Raw genomic sequence first — 21,486 nt, 5'->3', positions numbered from 1 at the left:
AGGCAGCATGGGCCGAATGGTCCTATTTTGTATGTTCTTGTGTTCTTTGCTGCTTTTGCTAGAACTTCTCTCAGTGCCTGATTTGGCCTGGATTGGCCTGTGTCGCTGGACCAGGCCAGACTCTCGCCCTGCTCCTGGATATTACCCAGTGGCTCTCCAAACCACCCCACCCACCAGCTGGACCCTCTGGAACTGTGCATGAGAAGCAGTCCAACTGTGATGCTCGCTGTAGTCAAAGAGCTCATTGACAGCCTCCTGCATTCGGAGGGGATGGGTCAGCAGGAGAGAGCGGGAGCAACAGGCAACTGCAGAACTGTAGGAGCCAGAACACGGGCTGGGGAAAGCTATATGAAAGGAATCCTGTAGTAGGAAATGTGGCAGCTAATTTCCGCACAGCAAGACCCCAAAAACAGCATCGAGATAATGTGTTTTTTTCAGTGATGTTGCCCCAGGGATAAATATTGGCCCCAGGACACTAAGGAGAACTCCCCTGCTCTTCTTCCAGTTGTGGCTGTGGGATCCTTTATTCCCTCAGTTTCATGTCTCATCCCACAAGACGGCACCTCCAACAGTGCAGCAATCCCTCAGTCCCGGCACTGGGTGTGTCAGCCTGAATCTGAACCCACAACTCGGTGACTCAGGCGAGAGTGTTACTCAACTAAGCCACACCAACAGCACCAAACAGCCACTCTTGGTCAGCTGGAGCTTTGGTTAGTGTGGGGCTGGCAGAGTTTCACCGTCAGCAGGAGAGTGCCAGTAGATTGGGAATGTTGCCGGGGGGAACCGAGAGGAGCTGCCTTTCATAATTGTTTTAAAATGTTCTCTCAGCACATCACCCCCTTTTTAAAAAGGCAGCTGAGGACACTCCCAGATGAACAATAGGATGAGCCTGGGGACTGGTCCCGGTGTAGCTGGCTCCGGCAGAGTTTCTCACACCAAAATCAGCGTCACAAGGCACGAGACTTTGGGTTTCAGCCAGGCAAGCGTGAGAACTGGAGTTTCTGTGGTTCCTGTTCTAAGCTGATTAAAAGTTGCACCCGTGAGTTTTTGAGAAGCCAGAAAGACACAAGCACATGTACACACTCATACACACACAATACTCTCTCACACACACACACACGTTCGTGTACCCACACACTCATATACACACACGCACACACACATACAAACACCCACACATGCGCACATACTCACGTACCACACTCATACACGCAAGCACACACACACAACGTACCTACATTCCTCACATACGCACGCACACACCCATTTACCTACATACACCCACCTACACACACACACACTTACATACATACACCCACCTACACACACACACTCTTACATACATACACCCACCTACACACACACACACTTACATACATACACCCACCTACACACACACACTCTTACATACACCCACCTACACACACACACACTTACATACATACACCCACCTACACACACACACTCTTACATACACCCACCTACACACACACACACTTACATACATACACCCACCTACACACACACACTCTTACATACACCCACCTACACACACACACTCTTACATACACCCACCTACACACACACACACTTACATACATACACCCACCTACACACACACACACACTTACATACATACACCCACCTACACACACACACTCTTACATACATACACCCACCTACACACACACACTCTTACATACATACACCCACCTACACACACACACTCTTACATACACCCACCTACACACACACACTCTTACATACACCCACCTACACACACACACTCTTACATACACCCACCTACACACACACACACTTACATACATACACCCACCTACACACACACACTCTTACATACATACACCCACCTACACACACACACTCTTACATACATACACCCACCTACACACACACACTCTTACATACATACACCCACCTACACACACACACTCTTACATACACCCACCTACACACACACACTCTTACATACACCCACCTACACACACACACACTTACATACATACACCCACCTACACACACACACTCTTACATACACCCACCTACACACACACACACTTACATACATACACCCACCTACACACACACACACACTTACATACATACACCCACCTACACACACACACTCTTACATACATACACCCACCTACACACACACACTCTTACATACACCCACCTACACACACACACTCTTACATACACCCACCTACACACACACACACTTACATACATACACCCACCTACACACACACACTCTTACATACATACACCCACCTACACACACACACACTTACATACATACACCCACCTACACACACACACTCTTACATACACCCACCTACACACACACACACTTACATACATACACCCACCTACACACACACACTCTTACATACATACACCCACCTACACACACACACTCTTACATACATACACCCACCTACACACACACACTCTTACATACACCCACCTACACACACACACTCTTACATACACCCACCTACACACACACACACTTACATACACCCACCTACACACACACACACTTACATACATACACCCACCTACACACACACACTCTTACATACACCCACCTACACACACACACTCTTACATACATACACCCACCTACACACACACACTCTTACATACACCCACCTACACACACACACTCTTACATACACCCACCTACACACACACACTCTTACATACACCCACCTACACACACACACTCTTACATACATACACCCACCTACACACACACACTCTTACATACACCCACCTACACACACACACTCTTACATACATACACCCACCTACACACACACACTCTTACATACATACACCCACCTACACACACACACACTTACATACACCCACCTACACACACACACTCTTACATACACCCACCTACACACACACACTCTTACATACACCCACCTACACACACACACACTTACATACATACACCCACCTACACACACACACACTTACATACATACACCCACCTACACACACACACACTTACATACATACACCCACCTACACACACACACACTTACATACACCCACCTACACACACACACTCTTACATACACCCACCTACACACACACACTCTTACATACATACACCCACCTACACACACACACTCTTACATACATACACCCACCTACACACACACACACACTTACATACACCCACCTACACACACACACTCTTACATACATACACCCACCTACACACACACACTCTTACATACATACACCCACCTACACACACACACTCTTACATACATACACCCACCTACACACACACACTCTTACATACATACACCCACCTACACACACACACTCTTACATACATACACCCACCTACACACACACACACTTACATACACCCACCTACACACACACACTCTTACATACATACACCCACCTACACACACACACTCTTACATACACCCACCTACACACACACACACTTACATACATACACCCACCTGCACACACACACACACACACACTTGCATACAACCACACACGCTCTCATACATACATCCACACGCATTCATACATGCACATGCATGCACACACACACACATGCACCCACACTCACATACAGACGCAAACATACACATTCTCCAGCTCCAAACCAGCCTCCCACTGCCGTCTACCCTTAACACCATCCATTTGCTTCAAATGAAAGCTGAAGGGATGACTGGACGAAGGGTAATAAATGTCGGCATTTATTCCAACAGTGAGTTCTGTAAAAAAGAAAAAGCATTTTATTCAAATTAAAAAGCTAACAGCTCCCCCTGTTAGAATGCGCACCTTCCATGGTTGGGACTCCACGAGGCCCTCCAAAGTCAAATTGCCAATACTGTCAAGGTTCCCATACAGAGAATGGCCACTCATACCCATGGGCCAAGGCCTTAGGATGTCCCACAATGACTTACAGCCAACAAAATACTTCTTTTGATGTGTAGACGCTGTTGTAATGCAGAAAACATGGCAGCCAATTTTACATTCAGCAAGATCCCACAAACAATTACTAGACCACCTGTTCTTTATTACCGATGTTGAGAGATAAATATTGTCCCCAGGGAGAACTCCCCCTGCTCTGCTTCCAATAGGGGCCATAGGATCTTTCATCTGAGGGTGGAGAGGCCCTCGGTTTAATGTTTCATTAGAAAGGTGGCACCCTCAACAGTGCAGCACTCCCTCAGCACTCGGCCTGGATTATGGATCTCAGGCCCCTGGACCGAGACTCGAATCTATGACCTTCAGACTGCGAGGAGAGAGTCTACCCCTGAACCAGCCATTGTATTTGTATTTGGGGGCTTGTCTAATTTGGCCAATTGCTGATTTAGGGTAGGCCCCATCCAGAGGAGGGCTTGCCCATCGGTCCAGGCAACATTTGGAGCCAGGTTCCAAGAGGTGAGAGGTCAGGGTTCATGCTGCTCTGGTCCCCTGACATGGGAATTCTGTCCATCTCGAGTTTTTGATACCAGGTTTTGTGTGTGTGTGTGAGAGAGAGAGGGAGTGTGGACCATGCTCAATGTTTGACAGGTTTGAAGGATCCATCTCCTGTTTGAAGGTTCTGGAGCTCAGGTTCTGGTCTAGATATCAGGATTAATAAAACAGGCCAAGGAAATCATCACAGGCTTGGAATTCTCCAGTGTCAACATAGGCCTTGTGAAGGGAGCACCATGGCTCACCATGGAAACCATTCAGCCTTCACTTTAGTAATCAAAACCAACTTTATTTACAATGTTATTTAGAATAAAATTACATCAAATTTCTTCCATTTTTGTTTTACAAATGTCAAGAAGGCAGCAGAATAAATAAAATCTAATTTCCTATGTAGGCAAATTAACAACCCTTTACCCAAAATTCAACTGTTTTGCTTGGCCGATTAAATAGAGATTGGCCATTCCCTGCTCTCGGACCCATTGGATAGCACAGCCAAGGGGCTGGCACAGGCTCAATGGGTTGAATGGCCTCTTCCTGCCCTAGATGGTTCCATCATCGTGACCCAGCAACCACAGTGCCTCATGGCCAACATGGCTCCTCAGCAAATGGAAACCATGTCCGCCACCCCCAGTCACCTCAAGAACCTGGTACAAAACCTCTTGCCAGCACCCGCCCACCATCCTAAATCTGCCCACGAGGGCGGGGGAAGTGGAGACGATGAATGATTTCAAAAGGAAATTGGATTGGCACCTCTCTGTCTATCTGTCTCTGTCTGTCTGTCTCTCTCTTTGCATTTGTCTCAGTCTCTCTCTCTCCCTATGTGTGTGTGTGTGTGTGTGTGTGTCTGTCTCTCTCTCTCTCTTCCTCTCCCTCTCCCTGCCTGTGTCTCCCCCTCTCCCCACAACTTCCTCATACTAACTGGACTGGGAGGTGCACTTGGAAATTTACTTAATGCCTTGTGTACCTTACACAGTCTGCACAAGCATGGATTTGATCTAAACCAGTCCGAGCTGAGGCAGGTGACTGCACCTTGGCTGTTTTAACACGAGGTTTGATGGAGGGCTACACAGGGGAAGGGGCAGACACTCCAACAAATAACCGAAGGGGGAACATTTGCAGGGCCCTGGGGGAGAGTGGGATTCGTTGGCTAGCTCTCTCAAAGAGCTGGCACAGGCATGATGGGCTGAATGGTCTCCTCCTGTGCTGTAAGATCCAATATTTGCCCTTTAACAGAAGGATTAGTGATGCCAGCCACATTGAAACCCATTTACCTCGAGACATGTAGTGTTTTACCTGATGGCCTTCTTTTTCTGAAAGGCCTCATTGGGATTTTGATTCTGAACATGGATTTGCCGACGAGGCTATCGGACCATTGACAGGGATCACAGTCTCGCCCGATCTCTGCCCCACCCCCACCGGTGAAACCTGCACTGCCAGCCAATTCACTCCAAGAGAAACCGCCGGCAGCTCCCACTGACCAACACGGCGTGGACGGGCTGGAGGGTGTGTGCAGCCAGACCAAGGGAACAGGCTGGTGGGGGTGGGGAGGGAGAGAGGGCTCAGTGTGGTCCAGAGTCTAGAGATTGCTGGAGCTGCCACTCCTGTTTTGCATTGTGCTGGCACGCCACAGTTTAACATCTTGCCACACTCACTTCATCACTGCTGCTAATCCAGGCTGCAGAGTTTCAGCATGGTGGCACCAAGCCAACATGGCCCGGCTCCAGTTTCCATTCCAGACTTAAACTTGGCAGAGCCGCCTCTCTGTGAGCGGTGACAGGGTCCCGATAATCCCACTGCGGGGCACTGGGTCCAACTGTTCCCAGCAGGTGGGGGTCTCAGACAGACAGAGTGGTCAGGGTTGAGGAGGGGGCAGGCACCAATTCTGATTCTCTCTGTACGTCCCAGTTAAGCAGCTTTTTCACCAATATTTTCATTACTAAAACGTGAAAGGATTTTTTTTTTTATAAAAACAGGCACCCACCAAGCCCCAGCTCCCCGCCAATGGGTTTCCTCCCGGGCGTTTGTTCATGTGTCCCCCAGAGATTCATTTTTAATTTCAAGGGACTCGGGACAATTGGCAACCTCACTCTCAGTGGCAAAGCTAACCAGCGATCCCATCAAAGCAGTCGTGTACTTTCCTTAGCACTGAGAAGCCGAATTAAAACCAACACGTTCGGTCATTTACTGGCAAGAGGGAGACAGGCCTTCGACAGAGACTGGGGGAGATTTACCCAGAATGGGAGCAGGGATGACGGACTTCAGTTCATGTGAAGGGAGACTGGAGGGGCTGGGATTGTTCTCCTTGGAGCAGAGAAGGTTAAGGGGGAGATTTATTCAAGGTGTTCAAAATCATGAGGGGTTTGGATAGAGTGGATAAGGAGAAACTGTTTCCAGTGGCAGGAGGGTCGGTAACCAGAGGGACACAGATTGAAGAGAATTAGTAAAAGAGCCAGAGGGGGAGATGAGGAGAGCTTTCTTTCCCCCACAGCAAGTTGTGATCTGGAAGGCGCTGCCTGAAAGGGTGGTGGAAGCAGATTCAATAGGAACTTTCTAAAGGGGGAATTGGAGAAATACGTGAAGGGGAAAAATTTGCAGGGCTATGGGGAAAAGAGCTTGGGAGGAATGGGATTAATCGGAGAGCTCTTTCAAAGAGCTGGCACAGGCATGATGGGCTGAATGGTCTCCTCTTGTGCTGTAAGATTCCCTGATTCTGTTAATGGCAGACACTACATAGGGATCACTCTCCTGGATGTTTCGATGTGGGGGATTGTGGGGGGCGGTGGGAGGGTAAGGGGAGAAAGAGGGCAAGAACAGGGAGAGGACTCAGGAACGTGTCAACTGACTCTCAGCAGCAGTTTAACAGGAGGCTGCAGGTGAGGAGCCCAGAACAGTGGAACCGCAATCAGGCTGGGGGTAAGAGCGAGACAGACAGGGAGAGGGGGAGACAGGGACCTTGTGGGCCTTTCAAACACTGTATTGATGAGATGAAGAGTTTACCTGGGAGAAGGTATCACCTGCAGAACTGATTTTAGTGTCGGTTTCTGCAGGACTCTGACCTGCCCAGTTATCCAATCACCTTGCGCGTTTAGAAAGACAAGAGGAGTCTTCCCTCAACCAATAAGATTTTGGGATGGTACGGTACAGGAAGAATTTGATTGTGTGGCTCTGTCGTGTTTGAGGGGAACAGGTAACTCTGGGCTAGGGCAGGGGGGTTGGTGTTCCTCACTCTCCTGCCTGAGCCGGTTGTAGACTCACTGATAGAGGTCGATCACTGCGATTGGTCAATAGCTCCATTATCATTGGGTCATGTGACTACCAGGATGCTAGAAAACAAATGAGACGACTCTTGGTCTTTACAACCCCTGTGTTCCTGAGATGGAGCATCAGGTCCACTGTCACAGAGGAAGTCCAGATCAGCCATAATCCATCAGATGGCAGGGCAGGCGAGGGGCTGAATGGCATCCACCCTTTCCGAAGGAGATCAAGAGAGGAAAAGTCCTCGAGCACCAGTCAAAGGACCTCGGATTCGTTCTACCAAACACTGACTTGTTTTGTCCTAGGACGTGAGGGAGAGGAAGAAATGAAAGCGGATTCCTGGGATGGTCAGGCCCTAATTAGGGGCAGTGCCAAGGAAGGCAGGAGAATCCAGGCCAAGGGAATGGAAATGGAGGAAAGGAGATAGATGAGAATCAGGAGGCACTGCTGGCTCACCTGTCTCTTTGTTCCCACAGACCCCAGATTTTTTCAAAAACATTATTCATTCACGGGATGTGGATGTCGCTGGCTGGGCCCAGCATTTATTGCCCATCCCTAATTTCCCCTTGAGAAGGTGGGGGTGAGCTGCCTTCTTGAACCGCTGCAGTCCCTGTGGTGTAGGTACAGGAAGGGAGGGAGCTCCAGGGTTGCGATGGTGACTGATAATAGTTCCAAGTTGGGATGGTGCGAGACTCGGATTTGCCGGCGTTCCTGTGCACCGAGCTGCCCCTTGCCCTTCCGGCTGGTGGCATCACAAGCGAGTCCCACACGGTGGCGACAGAGGAGGCAAGGGGCAGCCCATCATCTAACAATGACGCTGTCCTCCACCTCTTTGTACTTCACCACAAAATAAGGAAAACATTGGTCATTGTCGAACAAGACGAAGATCTGTGGGTCGTAAACGCTGTCCACGCAAGAGTTGAAAAGGTCGCTGCTGGGGTCATTGGGGATGACAGGGGGGGGTCTCCGCATGGCCGGTTTCCCCACCGTGTGCTTGCCAACCAGAACCTTGGACAGAAACATATAATGGACTCCTTCCTCGGAACGCTGGGCGTACCTGTGGGAATAACTGGACTTCCGGGCAAAGTAACTGCCCTGACCATAGAGGGTGGCGTGTCTCCCAGACACTCGAGGGTCAAAGTTGTGCTTGCAGATGCCATCAATGGAGGGCTGGGATGTCCCGTGGAACAAGTGCTTCTCACTCAGCATTCTCTCCTCCTTCGGCATCCTGCGAGCCATGTACAGCTTCTTCCTGTCGGGAAAGGGCAAAGACTGAGAGAGACAGACAAAAAAAACAACAATCCTTGCCCCTCCTCCCCTTGAACAACACAAACCATTCAACATCCCTGTCAGGAATTCAGGAGAAACTCCTTTACCCAGAGAGTGAGGAGAATGTGGAACTTGCTCCCACAGGGAGTGGTCGAGGTGAATAGTATCGATACATTTAAGGGGGAAGCTGGATAAACACATGAGGGAGACAGGAAAAGAAGGATAGGCTGATAGGGGGAGATGAAGAGGGGGTGGGAGGAGGCTCGTGTGGAGCTGACACACCAGCACGAAGCAGATGGGCTGAATGGCCTGTTCCTGTTCTGTAAATTCTTCATTATTCAGTTCCTAATATCTAGTTTCCTTGTCCTTAATGCATTTCTGTTACTAACCTCAAAACGCTTATCCTATTAACGAAACACAAAGATTGAAGAAGCCCATTCAGCCCATCATGGCCCATAGGAACTAACCTTTCCATAATTTTAAAGACCTCTGAAATGTGCTACTCTGGTTGGTTTCCATTGATAGAGTAAAGGCCAAAGCCCATCTCCTGCAAGCAGCCAATCTTGACTGGCTGACAGCAAGGGGCTGTTTGACTGGGGAAGGAATCACGGCAACTTGTATTCAGCTGGGCTGAAGTCGCTGTAAGCTGATTCCACCCCCCCCCCCCCCCATGGAGAAGATCAGCAACGATGGGCCAGCAGCTCAGAGAGATTGAGGGTGTGGAATTTAACACACTGCAGGTACTTTCACCCTTGGAAAGAGGTTGCTCCTGCCCAAAGAAGCTGCAGCATACAATGGGTGACACTAGAGCCACAGTCAGTCACTTGCCTCGGGAAACCTGGCAAGCATTGTGCGCACAGAAGGATCCCACAAGCAGAAATGGCGATGTTGGAAGGGGAGAGTTGTGCTGAGGACCCTTTCCTGCTCTTTAAAGCGGAGGGAGGTTGAAGATCCACCTGAGGAGCGAGAAAGGACTTTCCTTTAATATTGCAGCAAGCGGCTCTCCGACTGGACAGTGGGTGGAACGGGTCTGCTCTCTCTGGAGTTTTGAAGAACGAGAGACGATCTCTCCATGAATTGTATAAGTTTCTTGGGAAGGTTTGACAGGGTGAACGCTGAGAGATTGTCCCCCACCCCAGCTGGGGAATCTAGAACACAGGGAACAGTCTCAATCTTGGCCATTTAGGACTGAGATGAGGGGAAATGTTTTCACTCGGAGGGTGGTGAATCTTTGGAATTTCCTACCCCAGAGGCTGTGGAGAATATTCAAACCAGAGATGAATAGATTCTAAAGGAATTGGGTGAATTAGGGACAGTGCGGGAATGTAGAGTTGGGAAGTTCAGCCACGAGCATATAGAATGGTGGAGTTAGCCGAGGGGGTTGAATGGCTTCATGGGTACAAATCCTGGGAGTGTGGGCCAGAGCACCGAGGTGGTAAAAATGCCACCGGGTGACCTGCCAGAAATAGGAGGAGGAGCAGCATTGAACCTGTAGGAGGAGTTTATCAGATCATTACCTCCATTGTACAAAAATTTACCTCGCTCCATTCCCTCACTTCCTGCCCCGAGGCTCAGGCCGACAGAGGGACCAGGCTTAACCACACCATCGGCAACTGAAGGCTTTCAGAGCAAAGCAATCTCCTTTCTCTCTTCATCTTTCTGCAAGGTTACCGTGGTTACCTGGATTGGGGGTTCTGCATGACTCTGCCAAGCTGTGGTTCATGCTGTGCTCACCTTTGCCCGAGTCAGAGGGTTGTGGGTTCAATCCCCTCTCCAGAGACTTGAGCACAAAATCTAGGCTGACATCCCCAGTGCCAGTACTGAGGGAGTGCTGCACTGTCTGGGGTGCCATCTTTCAGATGAGACGTCAGGCAGAGGCCTCGTCTGCCACCTCAGTGGGTGGGGGGGCGCAGAGGGGCGGTGTGTGTGGGCTCTCTCTGATGTTCTACCCCTCAGCCAATGCCTGCTTCATTATCAGATTGTGGTTTGTGGGCTCTTGCTGTGTGCAAATTGTGTTTCCTGCAGCAGTGACTACCGTTCAAAAAGTATTTCATGGCCAGAGAGAGTGCTTGGGGACTTCCTGTACCCTGCGCTCCTACAAACAGCAACGTGAGGATAACGTGATGTTGCTGGAGAGGTGCAGGACATACTGGGGAGAACTCCCCTGTTCTCCTTTTGGAGCAGTGACTGCAGGATCCATTACATCCATCGGAGAGGAAGACAGGGCTTTTGGTTTAACACAGAGTGCAGCACCCCCGCAGTTCTGTGCAGGAAGCATCACCCTAGCTTAACATGTTCAAGTCTCTGGGGTGGGACCTGAGCCCACAGCTTTCTGGCTCAGGACATGGGAGCGTGTGTCACTGAACCACACCGTGCGTCTAGCCAAGATTCGTGGCTAGTAACGCTCCCTCTACTCTGCCTCTTCGTATTTGAACCTTTACCTCAAAGTCTATCCAAATAACAACTTGTATTTCAATAATGCATTTAACCGAGTCAAACATCCCAGGGTGCTTCACAGGAGCACGTATTAAATAAAGTTTGACCCCGAGCCACATGAGGAGATACTGGGGACAGGTGACCCAAAACTCGCTCAAAGAAATCAGTTTTAAGGAGGGGAGAGAGAGAGATGTGGAGAGGTTCAGGGAGGGAATTCCAGAGCTCAGGGCCCCAGGCAGCTGAAGGCATGGTGGAGCGATGGGATTCGGAGGATGCTCAAGAGGCCGGAATTGGAGGAGTGCAGAGGTCTTGGGGGGTTGTGGGGGCTGGAGGAGGTTACAGAGATAGAGAGGGTTGTGGGGGCTGGAGGAGGTTACAGAGATAGAGAGGGTTGTGGGGGCTGGAGGAGGTTACGGAGATAGAGAAGGTTACAGAGATAGGGAGGGGTGTAGGGGCTGGAGGAGGTTACGGAGATAGAGAAGGTTATAGGGAGTGGAGGAGGTTACAGAGATAGGGAGGGGTGTAGGGGCTGGAGGAGGTTACAGGAGATAGGAAGGATTGTAGGGGCTGGAGGAGGTTACGGAGATAGGGAGGGGTGTGGGGGCTGGAGGAGGTTACGGAAATAGGGAGGGGTGAGGGGACTGGAGGAGGTTACAGAGATGGGGGGGTTGTGGGGGCTGGAGGAGGTTACAGAGATAGGGAGGGGTGTAGGGACTGGAGGAGGTTACAGAGATAGGGAGGGGTGTAGGGACTGGAGGAGGTTACAGAGATAGGGAGGGGTGTAGGGACTGGAGGAGGTTACAGAGATAGGGAGGGTTGTAGGGACTGGAGGAGGTTACAGAGATAGGGAGGGGTGTGGGGGCTGGAGGAGGTTATGGAGATAGGGAGGGGCAAGGCCATGCTGGGAATTGAAAACAAGGATGCAAGTTTGAAAATAAACTTTTCTTACCTGGTGTACTTGTCCCAGAGGAATTGGTTTTGCACCCGTAATATACTCAGGATGACAAATTTTGTTTCCTGCATGGTCTTGTGGAAGAGGTTGTACACTACCCTGTAAGCCTTGTCATCCAGGGCCATGGGCACCTTGATAAAGTCCACACTGGGGTCCATGGGAATCCAGGTCTCCGGGTAGGTCCGTTCACAGTCGGGAGAAGCTGCTCTGGCAGCAGCTAGCAAGGTGGCATCAGACGGAGATGAGTTTGTCTCTGATGATCCAGACAACGTCCTGAAAACACAAAAACTCCCCATTAGTTATTACTCACTTGAGGAAGGTCAAACACAAGCTCACAGCTCCCTGTGGAAGGAAAGGGATTCCAAACAGCACCCCTTCTCCCCACATGTCTGCTTGCTCTGTGGATCCATGTCTATCCACCTGACCTTCCAATTCACCATGTTAATTTAACACAAACCTCCACCATTTTTCTTTTTTTAAATTCTTCTCTTGGGATGTTGGGGTCACTGGCAAGGCCAGCGTTTGTCACCCACCCCTTAACTGCCCATGAACTGGGCGCGCGGCTTGCTTGGCCATATCAGAGTAACCATATTACTGTGGATGTCACATGTAGGCCAGACCAGGGAAGGATGACAGATTTCCTTCCCTAAAGAGAATGAGTGGTTCAATCAATGGCAGCTTGATGGTCACCGACACTGAGACCCGCTTTTCAATTCCAGGTTTATGAGTTGAATTGAAATTCCACCAGCTGCTGTGGTGGGATTTGAACCCATATCCCCCAGGGCATTAGCCCAGGCCTCTGGGCTACTAAACCAGCTACATTACTACCACCATATCCCCTCCCATTCCTGTTCTCTCAGCTGTAGTTCAGCCAGTAGAATCCTTGCCTCTTCAAGTTTGAAGACCATGGGTTCCAGCCTCACTCCAGATACTGACTCCGGGCTGGCGCTCACCCTGACTCTGGGCTGGTGCTCCCTTCGCAGGGCCGAACCCTTGCTGCCCCTGTACCCCGATTCAAAGATTAATCCCTGTGCCCCTTCCCTGGGAGAGCTGCCCCATTCACCAAACTCTTTAACCTTCCTGCCCCACCCCCCCACCGTGCCCAGATATTTCACCCCTTCTCTTTCATTCCATTTCTCTCATTGTGTCTGCTCCAATAAACCATGACCCAAAAGCCTCTGTGTCTATTAATAATTCTTTTCCCTCTCTCCATTTCTTCTAGTTACGGTCTCACCAATCAGTTTTGTTGCAAATTGACCTTGGCTTGGCGCCTCTGCATTGAAAACCTCCACTAGATTTTCCTTTTCTGAAGTTAATGGTCTAACCTTGACTCATATTGACAATGCATCTAAAGAATTGACATGGGCAAATATAGTGACAGCAAAGAATGGGATTCTCCTGCCAATGACATCCAACATAATGCCCTGTGGGAGTGAGTTCCACATTCTCCCTGCTCTCTGGGTAAAGAAGTTTCTTCTGAATTCCCCTTTAGATTTATTAGTGACTTTTTTAATCTTTTTTTGAAATCCTTTTGTGGAATTTGGGCATTGTCACCAAGGCTCCTTCGACAGCATCTTCCAAACCCACGACCACTACCATCTAGAAGGACAAGGGCAGCAGACACATGGGAACATCACCTCCTGGAAGTTCCCCTCCAAGTCATTCACCATCCTGACTTGGAAATATATCACCGTTCCTTCACTGTCGCTGGGTCAAAATCCTGGAACTCCCTCCCTAACAGCACACTGGGTGTACCTACACCACATGGACTGCAGCGGCTCAAGAGGGCAGCTCACCCCCACCTTCTCAAGGGGCAATTAGGGATGGGCAATAAATGCTGGCCCAGCCAGCGAAGCCCACATCCCGTGAATAAAAAAAGGATCCTGGGCCATTTGGTTGGCCACTAGTTTTGCTGACTTGACAATATGAAGGCCCCAGACTGTGCCCATCCCTAATTGCCCTTGAGAAGGTGGTAATGAGCCACCTTCCTGAACCACTGCAGGCCATGTGGTGTAGGTGCACCCACAGTGCGGTTTTCTGGTACAAACATGTACCTTGCTAGGACTTTTCAAGAGGCAGACTCAGTGAATATAACTTGGTCAACATGAAGTCATTGAGGTAATGGTTGCCAACACTGGCCTTTTTCTTATTCATTCACAGGATGTGGGCCAGCATTTATTACCCATCCCTAATTGCCCTTGAGAACGGGATGCCTTTCAGAGGGCATTTAAGAGAGTTAGCCACATTGCTGTGGGTCTGGAGTGGCATGGAGACCAGACTGGGTAAAGATGGCAGATTTCCTTCCCTAAAGGACAATAGTGAATCAGGTGGGTTTTTACAACAGTCAACAATCCAGATTCTTATTGAATTCAAATTTCACCATCTGCTGTGGCAGGATATGAACCCAGGGCCAAGAACATTCCCCTGGATTACTAGTCCGGTGACTATGCTACTGCCTTCAGGACTCACAAAGCACTCACTTGAGGTAGGGTAGGAGGGTGACAATTGATTGGAAGAGAGGCCGCTTCCGGATGGTTCTCTTTGTGCCTGAGGTGATGTTCTGCTGATATCCAACGTTGAGGTCCACTTTGTATCTCTGACTCTGGTTGATCATGAAGTATCTCACACCAAAGCCTTGTTGAAGGGCTTCTTCAAAATACTGGGAAAGTGACTGCAAGGACAAGGTTCAGAGATTGAGGCATTGGGATGGAGAGAAAATGCTCAAAGACAACATGAAAAAGAGACAGTGAAAGACCTCCCAAAGGGAAACATCAAGAACACACTCCTCTTCAGAAGGCCCAAATCCCTATTGCATCACCACTGTGCTCCTCATCAAACTCTCCTGATGATGAGGTCAAGGATAAGGGAGGCCGTTTGTGTTCTTAGCATATCTCTCTACTGTTCAGTCTTCTCTCTCTCTCTCTCTAGAGAGGATACCAGACAGAGGAACCATTTTGTGAATTGATTCATTTCTTGCAAAGCTGTTACTGGGCTACAGTCTCACCCACAACAAGAGACAGAATCTACCATCGCCCCTTGATGTTCAATGGCATTACCATCACTGAATCCCCCACTATCAACATCCTGGGGGTTACCAATGACCAGAAACTGAAATGGACTCACCATATAAATACTGTGGCTACAAGAGCAGGTCAGAGGCTGAGAATCCTGCGGTGAGTAACTCACCTCCTGACTCCCCAAAGCCTGTCCACCATCTACAAGGCACAAGTCAGGAGTGTGATGGAATACTCCCCACTTGCCTGGATAAGTGCAGCTCCCACAACAATCAAGAAGCTCGACACCATCCAGGACAAAGCAGCCCCGCTTGATTGGCACCACATCCACAAACATTCACTCCCTCCACCACCGACACACAGTAGCAGCAGTGTGTGTACCATCTACAAGATGCACTGCAGCAACTCACCAAGGCTCCTTAGACAGCACCTTCCAAACCCACGACCACTACCATCTAGAAGGACAAGGGCAGCAGACACACAGGAACATCACCACCTGGAAGTTTCCCTCCAAGTCACTCACCATCCTGACTTGGAAATATATCGCTGTTCCTTCACTGTCACTGGGTCAAAACCCTGGAACTCCCTCCCTAACAGCACTGTGGGTGTACCTACTGCAGCGGTTCAAGAAGGCAGCTCATCGCCAACTTCTCAAGGGCAATTGGAGATGGGCAATAAGTGCTGACCCAGCCAGCGAAGCCCACATCCCTTGAAAGAATAAAGAAAAGGATCCTGGTCCATTTGGTTGGCCTCCAGTTTTGCTGAGTTGATGGTATTTGGCCCAGGCCAAACCCATTCTGAAAAGGTTACTGCAGGGTCCCCAACATTGACTGATAACGGCAGTGGCGCGGGGACTCGTCCACTGGGGAACAGGCTGTCCCATGAACTTTCCTTCCAACCAGTCGATGTATAGGCCCAGGTTAATCCTATCCAGCGAGAGGATATTCGAGGCTCTCAATTTGCACACGGGACTGTCTGGAGCAGGATTGGAACTCTGTGCCTTCTGACTCACAGGCAGGAATGCACACATAGAGCCCATCAAGGTGAAACAAATAAATATCACAGGACACACCCATGATTATATGAAAATAATCAAGGCATTTCCTGCTCTGGGTATAAACTCTACCCTACTCCTCAGTTTCTAAATCATTAAGTTTCTGTACTCCCCAACTTGAAGGATCAATTGCCATTTTACATGGATTGGAGTGAGCGCAACATTATAAATCTTCAGATCCCCAGGGTGAAGGGGCCAGCACGGGCAGGAAGATATTCTCCTGGGTGCAGCCCCTCAGCCCCTCAGGCTGAATGCTGAAATTAAAATCAAAACACTGCTCTGTTTCCACATGTTTGTGAAATGGTTCATTCAGCTGAGAGGGTGGGGGAAATGTCTAGAGATTTGATTTAGACTCAGGAAACTTTAATCATATTTAAGACCAGGCCAAGGTCACAGCTGGAGGCCATTCAGCCCATCAGGCCTGTACCAGCCCTTTGGAAGCCTATCCAATTAGTCCCACTACACCATCCCCCACACCCTCTTCTCCCCTTCAATATTTCTCCAATTCCCCCTTTAGTAAGTTCCTATTGAATCTGCTTCCACCGCCCTTTCAGGCAGCACCTTCCAGATCACAACAACTCGATGAGTGAAAAAAAAATTCTCATCTCCCCCTCTGGCTCTTTTACTGATTCTCTTCAATCTCCGTCTCTCCAGTTACTGACCCTCCTGCCACTGGAAACATTCGCTCCCTAACTGCTTTATCAAACCCTGTATTAAATCTCTCCTTAACCTGCTCTGCTCTAAGGATCAGCTAGTTTCCCATCTAGTCCTCCTCAAGATCAGTTTGGCCTTTGAGATTGATTCATGCCCTCAGTCCCCATAACGACGGCCAATTCCTACCTGCAAGTACTCCTTCCATTCAAACGTGTCTCTCCAGTAGTATTTCCAGATTGTGCGGAAGATGTCAAAGGGGTCGACGTCTGCGGTGCTCAGCCGCCTCAACCTGTCAAATGTCTTGTCCTGAATGGTCATTTGGTCAAAGTCTGCGGTGAAACTCTGACCCCTGAGGTGGAAAGCAAAGTGACCATTAAGCTGGAGGCCAATGTGGTTCTGTCGAAAAGGACAGGCCTTCCTAAATCCCCGAACAGGCCTTCCTAAACCCCCCGGACGGGCCTTCCTAAACCCCCCGGATGGGCCTTCCTAAACCCCCCGGACGGGCCTTCCTAAACCCCCCGGACGGGCCTTCCTAAACCCCCCGGACGGGCCTTCCTAAATCCCCGAACGGGCCTTCCTAAATCCCCCGGACGGGCCTTCCTAAACCCCCCGGACGGGCCTTCCTAAACCCCCCGGACGGGCCTTCCTAAACCCCCCGGACGGGCCTTCCTAAACCCCCCGGACGGGCCTTCCTAAATCCCCGAACAGGCCTTCCTAAACCCCCCCGGACGGGCCTTCCTAAACCCCCCGAACAGGCATTCCTAAACCCCCCCGGACGGGCCTTCCTAAACCCCCCGGACGGGCCTTCCTAAACCCCCCGGACGGGCCTTCCTAAACCTGCTGGCAGCTGGGTAGGAGGACAAGGTGCAACATGGAATCCCTGCTCCCTCCACGTTCACACAGCTTCTCCAGCTGGCCAAATCACCACTGTTCCTTCACTGTCTCTGGTTCAAACTCCTGGATCTCTCCACCGAACACAGTGCTCAGGGGGTGCCTTACAGGACCCAGCCAGCAGTGATTCACAAGAGTTTGTGTCAGCAAGGAGAATGATTCATAGACATTTTTATATTCTCTCCTTTAGTAAGAATTTCATTATTTTCTTTACCATTGAGATTAGGCTGACTGGTCTATAAATCCCTGGACATGTTCTGTCCCCCTTCTGAAATACAGGAATTACATTAGTGATCCATCAGCCCCCTGGCATTACACCTTCAACAGATAAATTACTAAATATATGTAATAGTGTCTCTGCTCGCTCTGAATTCTTTTAAAATACACAGAAGGTTTACACCCTCTGAGTTTTATACATTTATTTAATATTTCTCCTCTTTTTATTTTAAATACAATTATTGCTGAAAAAGGAGACAGGTCAAAGCTTTTGCGTGTACTAGAAGCTACACATATTAATACACAGGGTCCCTGTCTTTGCTAAACAAAATAAGTGACAGCCATTCACTGGTTCATTCCTCAGCCACCATCACTGGTGTATTCTCTATGGCACCAATCAGAGTCTACTTGCCAACCAATCAGCACTCTCTTCACATACAGTATAAATTGTTGTTTTTCCCTCTCATATTGATATTCTTGCGAGTGTCCTGATAAGTGAAAGATGAAAAGCTTCAACATGTCTCTTTTTTCAACAATACTCAAGTTCTATAATATCAAACGCCAAAATGCAATTATGTAAATTCTAATCCTGCCTTCCAATGTCATGACCACTTGATCCATCCTCCCCCTGGGTAAATACTGAAGCAACATAATTATTAAATATTTTGCCGTTGCAGCTTGTGATTTTTTGATCTTGTTCCATTGCTTAATAGCCCATCTTAAATCGCAATGTACCTATTTCTTTTTAATTGGTGTGTGTTGAGAGTGAAGATCAGTCAATGATCTTATTGAATGGCGGGGCAAGGATGGAGGGGCTGAATGGCCTCCCGGCTTTATGTTAAGGTCCAGCACCACCTTCAAGGGGTAATGAGGAAGGGCAATAAGTGCTCAATGTCCACAATCCTGCTGGATGGTGGAATTCCCCATTCATTAATTTGCGGGTGTCCCAAACTGTTTATTCCAACAGTCCCTTTGTAACCTTCCAGGCCCACAGAATTCAAGCAAGCCCAAACTTTGTGGTCAAACTGCCAGTACTTTGAAGGCGGGAGCACTAACCCTTTTTAAAACCGAGTTAGGCCTCAGCTGGAGGACTGTGTCTAGACATCAGCCAATAATCTTCCTGAATGGCGGAGCAGGTTTGATGGGCTGAATAGCCTACTCCTGTTCATGTTTCCCTATGTTCCATCCGAATTCTGGGCCCCACACTTTAGGAAGGATGTCAAGACCTGGGAGATTTCCCAGAATGGGACCAGGGATGAGGGGCTTCAGCTCATGTGGAGAGAGACTGGAGAGGCTGGGATTGTTCTCCTTGGAGCAGAGAAAGTTAAGGGGAGGGGATTTATTCGAGGTGTTCAAAACGATGAGGGGTTTGGATAGAGTGAATAAGGAGAAACTGTTTCCAGTGGCAGGAGGGTCGGCCACTGAGAGGTCAGCCAGCGGTTTGAATTCCTAACCTCAGTCTTGCCCCTATGAGAGAAAACAACCAACGTTCGGGGGCAGTACCCACCCTGGGGTGCACTGAAATCGAGACCCCGATTTGGGTGAAACATTAAACCCAGAGCCCTGGCTGCCCATCTTTGTTATGATCAGAAGGTCCAATGATCCCTACCTGTGGCATTCTCCCTGCGGCCGAGGTTTATCCCTCACCCAGTATTACTAAAAGCAGGTGTGACCACATTGGTGTGTATGGATCTTGCTGTGCGTGTAAACTGGCTGCAGTGTTTCTTGGGTCAGTAACTACACTTCAAAGTGCTTGACTGGCTGTGAAACAGGTTGGACTGTCTTGAGAGTTGCTATAGAAATGTAAGTTCTTCTTGGATCGTGAGAAGGCCTGATCGTTCAGCACAGTGGGGTGGTGGGGGGGGGGGGATAGAGATTCACAGGACGCAGGCTGAATAGGAATTCACAGCACCCAGGAGAGCTCCTCCTACCACCCCCCTCCCTGTTACAGACTCAGACCCTCCCTCCCACCCCAGTTAACAGCCGGAGCTGAGTTACTGTCCTTGCCAAGGCCCTGCCACCTGGAAGCAGGCAGACCTGTTCTGGACTGAGTACGTTGAGCTGAACTGTACACACAGCTTCCTGCCCCTCTGAGGATGTTGGATCTGAACCCACTCAGCAGCTCTCCACACCCAGTCTGTGGGCACATCCCCCAATGTCAGGGTGGCACAGAAACCAAACTGGAGCTTAGTAATCTCCTACACAACCGGGCATGGATTTATCCAGAGCACAAACGCACACACACACACACACACACACGCATAGGCCTGTACATGTACACATGCACAGATGCACACATGTGCACATACACACACGTGCACGCATCTGTGTGCATGCGCACATGCACATGTCTGTATGTGTATGTATGTGTGTCCGTGTGACAGACATGCAAACACGCGCACATACAGACACGCGCACATACGAAACCACTGTTTACAATCCAGAGTGCGACTGCTGTCTCATTTCATAGTCCCACCTCCACTAATCCCAAAAACTCATTAAAGGTGACAGGACAGATTGAGCACACAATTGGAGGGGCATATGGGATCCTGGGCGTTATAAACAGGGAATTAGATACAAAAACAAGGAAGTTATCTTCAAACTGTATAAAATTCTGGTTCAGCCTCAGCTGGAGTATTGTGTCCAGTTCTGGACTCCACATTTTAGGAAGGATGTGAAGGTGTTGGAGTGATGCGGAAAGAACTCACGAGAATGGTCCCAGGGATGAGGGACTTCAGTTCCGTGGATAGGCTGGAGAAGCTGGGACTGTTTTCCTTGGAGAAGAGAAGGTTGAGGGGAGATTTGATTGAGGTGTACAAAATCATGAGGGGTCTGGACAGAGCAGAGAGGGAGAAACTGTTCCCATTGGTGTAAGGATCGAGAACCAGAGGGACACAGATTTAAGGGGCCTGGTAAAAGAAGCAAAGGAAACATGAGGAGGAACTTTTGCACACAGCAAGTGGTTAGGGTCTGGAATGCACAGAGTGAGGTAGAGACAAGGTCAATTGAAACATTCAAAAAGGAATTGGATAATTCCCTGAATAGAAAAGATTTGCAGGACTATTGTGAAAAGGCAGGGGGAGTGGGACTAGATGAGTTGCTCCTGCAGAGAGTCAGCACGGACACAATAGACTGAATGGCCTCCTCCTGTGCTGTAACCATTGTCTGGTGCCTAAAGCCTCACCTGTAGTGAAGGGTTATTTTCTCTTTAACTGGGTCACAGTAGAGCCTCTCGAGTGTCTCCTGGGCAT

At 49.3% G+C, this 21,486-nt stretch overlaps 1 protein-coding gene across 1 annotated transcript in view; it reads right to left on the bottom strand.

Annotated features, from left to right (window-relative positions):
* Window positions 1-7,072: 7,072 nt before the first annotated feature.
* The window catches only part of LOC121274167 (protein mono-ADP-ribosyltransferase TIPARP-like), an 18,765-nt gene continuing 4,351 nt past the window's right edge, over window positions 7,073-21,486 (bottom strand). Inside the window, exons 2-6 of the mRNA XM_041181368.1 lie at window positions 21,420-21,486; window positions 17,315-17,477; window positions 14,887-15,077; window positions 12,404-12,679; window positions 7,073-9,001 (exon numbers count right to left, since the gene is read on the bottom strand). The exon at window positions 21,420-21,486 is cut by the window's right edge and continues 696 nt beyond it. Of these exons, the coding sequence (XP_041037302.1) occupies window positions 8,551-9,001; window positions 12,404-12,679; window positions 14,887-15,077; window positions 17,315-17,477; window positions 21,420-21,486 (1,148 nt within the window). The 3' untranslated portion in view covers window positions 7,073-8,550. The remainder of the gene's footprint in view (window positions 9,002-12,403; window positions 12,680-14,886; window positions 15,078-17,314; window positions 17,478-21,419) is intronic.

Source organism: Carcharodon carcharias, assembly GCF_017639515.1.
Source record: "Carcharodon carcharias isolate sCarCar2 chromosome 33 unlocalized genomic scaffold, sCarCar2.pri SUPER_33_unloc_1, whole genome shotgun sequence".
In the NCBI taxonomy this organism is placed as follows: Eukaryota; Metazoa; Chordata; class Chondrichthyes; order Lamniformes; family Lamnidae; genus Carcharodon; species Carcharodon carcharias.
This window is presented reverse-complemented; position numbering and strand designations above follow the sequence as displayed.